General features: G+C 39.7%; 1 protein-coding gene across 2 annotated transcripts in view; it reads left to right on the plus strand.

Moving 5' to 3' along the window:
- Positions 1-7,236, plus strand: part of LOC124135060 — a 36,704-nt gene extending 29,468 nt beyond the window's left edge. The window contains exons 20-25 of one of the 2 annotated variants that reach the window (XR_007219367.1): positions 17-78; positions 1,175-1,246; positions 1,681-1,720; positions 2,721-2,812; positions 3,820-4,050; positions 4,171-7,236. Coding sequence is in view for 1 of the 2 variants with exons in the window: in XM_048389287.1 (XP_048245244.1) it covers positions 17-78; positions 1,175-1,246; positions 1,681-1,720; positions 2,721-2,812; positions 3,820-3,986 (433 nt within the window). In the remaining variant the exon portion in view is untranslated. Of the gene's footprint in view, positions 1-16; positions 79-1,174; positions 1,247-1,680; positions 1,721-2,720; positions 2,813-3,819 lie in introns of both variants that reach the window. The other variant, XM_048389287.1, reaches the window with a different exon arrangement.
- The last annotated feature ends 275 nt before the right edge of the window (positions 7,237-7,511 follow it).

Raw genomic sequence — 7,511 nt, forward strand, 5'->3', positions numbered from 1 at the left:
TGTTTTGTTTTCGCAGTCTAAAGAAGCTTCTTCTCAATAACACCAAGATAACAGATGAAGGCATGCTGTACCTGGAGGGTATGTGTTTTCATTAGGAATCATCGTATGTACAAATAATAATAATAAGTCCATTTGTAATGTGCCTTCCCATTAAATTATTTATATTGCTTTATAATATTAATGCCCAGTTAGTTGATCAATATAATCAATGTGCGCTCAAATTTCATTCTCACCTCCCTGGGGAGTATACAAACCAAGAAGCCTTAAAAGGCGCTAGGTTTAGGGTATCAAAAACTATCTCATCCTACTGGGTACCCATGCAATGCTGGGTGTACTTGAATCTCTCAGGTGTCAAGTGCACTGACCAAGGTCCAGCCTACTCTCAGTGACCAACAGTGCTAACTTCCCGTGACCAACGTGAACATCTGGGTTAAAATTGGTCTTCAGCATCCCATGCTTGTTGTAAGAGGCAACTAATGGGATTGGATGGTCAGGCTTGCTGTTTTGGTTGATGCATGTCAATTGCATAGATTGATGCTCATAATGTCAGTTACTTGATCCATTAACATACTGCCGTCATGTTCATATAGATGAAATATTGCTTATTGCGACATTAAACAACAAACAAACAAGTAGCTTCACCTGATGTGTGACTTGTGCTCTGTTCATGTGAGAGGTAATAACTTTATCCTGTATTGCTTTGGTTGAATTTAACATACGAAGGAAATGACAAATCAAAATATCTAATTCAAATTAGAAGATGGATTATCAAATTTTGGGCACCATGGATTTGTGTAACCTTTGGTCAAGAGATCATGGAGAGTTGTACTTGTATACTTGTGTTGTCACCCTGGGCAAGTGACTTAGTTCAAATGTGCCTCTGTTCAGGGAATGGGTACCAGAGGTGAGGTGGATGTAAAAACCTTCTCGCGCACCAAGGCAGCTTTGCCTGTTTACTCCCCAGGGAGTTGAGAATGATGACTGGAATGCACAAATGGATCCACTGGTCGGGGAAAAAATAAAACTGCATTTGAGCAGAAACTAGTAGCTGGACACCTGCAGTACATAAATGTATAATATAATAATAATAATGCTAAATCACACATGAGTAGAAATGCCAACAAAAATACAAATTCCCTTTCCTATAACATATGGACATTTATTATGCTCCCAGGTCTGGTGAACTTGGAAACACTCTTTCTCGACCGAACACTGGTGTCTGATGTCGGAGCGTCTCGTATGAAAGGTATATTAAATGTGTCATTTCATTATGGGACGAAAAAATATGATTTCTAATATCCGTTTTAAGATTTCATTCATTAAGGACATATATTTGGTATTTATTATGTGTGTTATTTATGTAAATAAGTACCGAATTTCTCCAGTAAACACATCTGGATCATGTCTGACATTGAATGCTTGGGATCCCTATTGACCTCGTATTTATGACGTCAACTATTTCGTTGCATAAATTTGTTTCAACACAATCTCATTACGCTTTCTCGACTTGCAAGTTTTCAAGAAACATCTTTGTGGTATGTAACTGCATTATGGTGTGAAATCTTGTGTAAACACCAATGACATTCTCACGATTGTGTACAACAGGATACAACACTTACGCCAATGGTTATTTAATTGTTTTGAAACTGTTCCTTTATCAGTCATTATTTTGTATCACAGCTTTCACCAAGCTGGAAGAACTGAGTCTTTCATCCACATGGTAAGTGAGACTGCAAAATGCATATTAGGTAATTGGTACAATGTCCTGTAAGGTCTGAGCACACTTGGGGAAAGGACTGTGTAGGATCCTGATGTGAAAGCTGTAACAATGTACTACGTGCAGATTAAAGTAGCAAGACTCTGAGGCTTGTCACAGAATGATATGTATGTGAAACCCACATCACTGTCTCCCTTTCACCCACTCATCCAGTCAATCTCTCACCCAAATCACATCCTCTCAATTTTTCATCTAATCATCCTTTTTCTCACCCCAATCATCCTTTTTCTCAACTCTCTATTTCTCACCCACTCGCCAGCTCTATATCTCACCCAGCCTCCTCTAAAGTTGTCACCCTCTAATCATTTTTCTTTCTCACCCAAACCCACTTGCCCTCTCTATTTCTCACCCATCCTGCCTCTCAAGTTGTGACCTATAATCCTTTTTCTTTCTCCCCTAAACGCACTCACCCTCTCTATTTCTCACCCATCCTCCCTCTCAAGTTGTCACCCTCTAATCCTTTTTCTTTCTCACCTTAACGCACTCACCCTCTCTATTTCTCACCCATCCTCCCTCTCAAGTTGTCACCCTCTAATCCTTTTCTTTCTCCCCTAAACGCACTCACCCTCTCTATTTCTCACCCATCCTCCCTCTCAAGTTGTCACCCTCTAATCCTTTTTCTTTCTCACCTTAACGCACTCACCCTCTCTATTTCTCACCCATCCTCCCACTCAAGTTGTCACCCTCATGGTTACAAGAAATTTGAATAATGACTTTGTAAAGGTTACTTGTATTATACTATTAACAGGACCAATAGAGAATGAGGCTTCTGATTACCTCCAAATTAGGAACATAAGAACCTAAAAACTTTTCCCAATATTCAGCAAAATATTTTTCCCGATTTGCCTGCCAAGAGCACTTGGTTTCAAAACCTCGATATGTCCTTGGTATTGTTTGTCTTCACCCTTGTACAATGTTGCATGAAACTGATTGTATGTTTCAGTATTACAAGCCAGTTCCTGTGTAGTGGGTGCCTCAACTCCTGCCACCTCCTGAGCAAGCTCAACCTCAGCAGGACCAGCGTGTCCGACAAAGGTAACAGTGAGTGTGTGGGTTGATGGGACAGTGGGTGGATAAGCAGTGAGGTTTGTGAGTGAAGGAGTTGCTGAGTTGGAGGGTAAGACGGTGAGTAAATGAGTGGTTAGGTGTTGGAGCAGGTGGGACAGTGGGTGGATGAGCAGTGAGGTTTGTCAGTGATGGAGTGGGTGAGTTGGAGGGTAAGAAGGTGAGTAAATGAGTGGTTAGGTATCGACATTGCCTGTACTGACCACCATGCTGAATGTGAAGGACTACAGAACCATGTCCACCAACAACACACCATCAAACACAGGAGTGGACAGTATATCTAGGCGACACTGCCTGCCTGTACCGACCACCATGCTGAATGTGAAGGACTACAGAACCATGTCCACCAACGACACACCATCAAACACAGGAGTGGACAGTATATCTAGGCGACACTGCCTGCCTGTATCGACCCCTTCGCTGAGGGTTTGCTCTCACCATCAAGGGTAGCCCAGTGGTTATAGCATTTACACCTCATACCCTCACCATCATCCCATTCACTGTTCCCCCTGACCACCATCCCATACTCACCCTCTCATTCACTCACTTAACTGATCTGGGGTAGAATAGGTCTTCAGCAACTCATTCTTGCCGTAATAAGGTGACTAACGGGATCGGGTGGTCAGGCCCGCTGACTTGGTATAATTGCCTGGATAGATACTCATGATATCAATCACTGGCTTGTCTGGTCCAGACTCGATTATTTACAGACCGCCGTCATATAGCTGGAATGTTGCTTAGCGCGGCATAAAACATCAAACCAAACCAACCACTCACTTAACTGCTCTTCCACTAATTTCTACCCTCACAAATCAACAAAATGCCATCCCACCCACTGTCTCACTCGCCATCATACGCAGTCACTCAGCTTGTCATTCACTAACTAACAGACCATCATCCATCCACTCCCTCATCAATTGTGTTACTTTCTTACTACTTGATTTTGTCTGTCATTTATTTATCTGTTCTTCCACCAGGAATTCGCTCCCTGAAGTTGATGTCCTTGACTCTCCTCAACCTGGATGGCACCCACGTCCATCCTGAAATCATTTCAGTTGTGCAGAGTAACTGTCCAAACATCCGCAATATCACCCTGGCCAGTCTCAACCCAGTCAGAGAAGAGGAGGAGGATATGGAGGTGTGAGGAGATACGGGAAGATGTGAGGAGATACCGGAAGATGCGAGGAGATATGGGAAGATGCGAGGAGATACAGGAAGATGCGAGGAGATATGGGAAGATGTGAGGAGATACGGAAAGATGCGAGTAGATACCGGGAGAAGCGACGATATACGGGAAGATGCGCGGAGATATGGGAAGATGTAGGACAATACGGAATAACATAGGATATATGTGTGAGGAGCTACAGGAAGATGTGAGGAGATATTGGAAGATGCGTTGTGGTATATTGTGTGACATTGACAATGGGAGTTTTCATGTACCATGATTAACTATGTGACAGGGTTCCAGGTACCAGATTTGTGTTGAAAACATGCAACTAGTTTTCCTGATGGCATTGGTGTGATGCCATTCATTAAATCTGTCATTAGAAGTAATTTACATGATATTGTTGAAATAAACGTCATTAAAAATGTAAAAGAACTTTGATGCCACCTGTAGCACACAATACTTCTGTCTTCTTTCAGTGTATCGTTTGATTCTTTATGGACAGTGGGGTAGCATAGTTTTTAAAATGTTCGCTCGTCATGCCGAAGACCCGGGTTCGATTCCTGACATGGGTACAATGTGTGAAGCCCATTTCTCGTGTCCCCCACCATGATATCGCTGGAATATTGCAAAAAAACATAAAATCATACTCACTCACATACTTTGGACAATAACTAACCCCTACAAACCCCCTCCAGTCTGTTGAGTATTTCTCAACCAGTGAGTAGATGTATTTTAAAAATAATTTGACTTAAATTGCCATCTTTGCACACACAAATACTATGTTTGTGCCACTTGTGGATTTCACTCCTGCTGATGTTTGGTAGCCTTCTGAAGGTAATGGCCCATCTATAACCTACCCAGAATTTTTATCTTTACCACACCCCTCTCTTCCAGATTCTATCTGTCAAATAAGTGTCTAAAATGCAAAGGGAACCTCACCTTAGTGTTTGTAAGATGTGTGGATGCTCAGACGTTCACATTGTGATGTGTGTGAGGCAGGTTGTGTGAGATGCTGGAATGATACGAGACAGAATTGTAGAGGATGTGCAAGTGCATGTGTGTGTGAGGTCAGACCTAATGATCCACGTAAGTATTGGTCTGATAGGTGGAACTTGTAGTTTAATTTATTTGACAATGAAGACAGTTTAAATAGGGATCGCTATTCCCCATGCAGAGTTGTGTCCCTTTGCCCTTACAGGATCTGGCTGTAGCATGTGTAGTGGGCCTGATTAGGATTCTATGTCTGACCTGTGTTACTTCAGGCTTTTCTCACACATTATGCTGACATGCCATGGTATAATTGATAGATAGTTCAAAGTGGTGTCACGCCAACTCAAACACTCGAGGATTGTGTACCCTTTATTGATATTTGCCGACACGTGCATGACCAGATTTCTTTTTCTTCCCAGTAGTGAAAAAAAAATTAAGATTTTCCTCATTTACATTTCTTAACAACCATTATGATTTGGGCTGAAGTACGGTATTCTGAACCAAATTCCGCCAGTATGATTCAGTGAAATATATTTTCAATGTTGTATAGTGTACATTGCCAGTTATTTAAATGGATGTTAATGCCCGACAGGCATTGCAACGTACACAACCAATAATCTAAAAAGTATGACGATGTCGTGCTATTGTTCTTGCAGTTGAATCTGAGCCAGAAATTAACTAACCATTCTTAAACTTCCATTTTAACAAGTAAAACTGATGCAACTATAGGTCATTATACAAAATTGAAGAGAAATCCTATGTCATTAATAACATGGTTGAAGTCAGAGTAATCTCTTGAATCTGTTGATTCTGAAAGTAGAATCAATGTGCCAGGAGGGGCTTGTTGATACTTTTCCTGGAATAGACAGAATCAGTTGATGCTTGTGATGGGAATCTGGCTGATAAGGCACAATGCCAAAAAACAGTTATTTCACCACAATCCATACAGTTTGTCATTCTAATTGTTACTGTTTTTCTTTTTAATTACTATTAAGGCTTAACCTTGATCTTCCGAATTGCCTAAATTTGGGATTGGCACATTTTCTCTTATTTATTCTACGAATGGGGAAGGTACCTTTATCTAAATGGCAAAAGTCTCTTGCTAAAATCTAAACTTTACTTTTCTTTACAAAACTTCATTGATTTTTTTAATTTCTGTATATCAATTAATTTCTTCATTGTGATATATAAATATTTTTATGATCATTTTATTTTGATGAATTATTTATATTTATGAGGATTTAAGCTATACAGGTTAAAAATGTTTTTTTAGAGTCATCTGAAGATCTTTGTGTGGAAATTAGAAGTAGGATATTAAACTGAGGACAAGATGCTATGAATGATGAACTTATTCATTACAATTTCATGGCAAATAGTTGCAAGATTTCTGAGCAGCATTAAGCAATTGCTACAATTGAATTGAAGAATTTGATCATTCATACTCTCTTGTTATCTGTATATATCAAGAGTAAGTGTTTTTGTGTTTGAGCTCTTATCATAGTTGTTAACTGATACACCTGGAACACAAAGTCTTTATATCTGAAATTTACTTTCAATTATTGTGCTTCTCATCTCATATATTCCTTAAAACTTTCCTGTCAACACCCACATGAGAAGTGTAGGTTTGTTTTCTGGTGCCTGATGTTTAATACTGATCTGTTAAAGGCCTAAAGTTAAATTATACTGTTGTTATTTATTATGCATACGTCCTGTAAAAGGATAAATCCCACACCTTACAACAAATAAAAAGAAACCAACAACATTGATTTCAACATCGCAAGGGGAACAAGACTCCTAACAATCATCATTCCTAGAATAGGACAAGGTAGGATATAGGCCCTTGTTGCCAAATTGAAAATTTCAAATTTGGTCTTTAAAGTAAGTCTGAAAATAAAACATCAAAGCAGAGAAAAACCAGTAATCTATGGAATAGGATTCCTTTGGGAGTAAAAGGTAAAATAGTGAAAAAGGTAAGCATGTCCCCCCGAACACAATTTGCATAACACATGTTAAAAAGGCCCACAGCGTGTGTTTTTTCTTTTGTCATTGTTGCAAGCTTTTACTTCTGACTTGGGTCTCATTCCACAAAGCAAATGTAGTGGTAAGATCGTAACTCCAATACTTTAACATAGACTCATGACAGTCGTAGCTCTATCATCACTTTGTGGAACGGGGACCTGACATTAACACATGGTTCACATGGTTGGATGGAGTGAAGAAGGATGACATTTCACACTTCAGGGCAAAAATAAGAGCAGGACCGAAGATGAATGTTTACCATGTTACAACTGTTATCCATTTCTTAGAAATCAGCTTCAATCGAATATTTGCCCTTGTTCAAATATTACAAAAGTGCCTTTTCAAATGATTAAAATCAGTCTTGTGAAAACATTTTAGTCTGACCTGTTTGTTTCTAACATCAATACATCTACAATGTCTAATTCTCTTTCATGGGAACACATCTGACTACTGTCAAAACAATTTCTGATAGGTTTGGGGGCAGGGGCAGGC

The sequence above is a fragment of the Haliotis rufescens genome, unplaced genomic scaffold (genome assembly GCF_023055435.1).
Source record: "Haliotis rufescens isolate VD_foot unplaced genomic scaffold, xgHalRufe1.0.p SCAF_10, whole genome shotgun sequence".
In the NCBI taxonomy this organism is placed as follows: domain Eukaryota; kingdom Metazoa; phylum Mollusca; class Gastropoda; order Lepetellida; family Haliotidae; genus Haliotis; species Haliotis rufescens.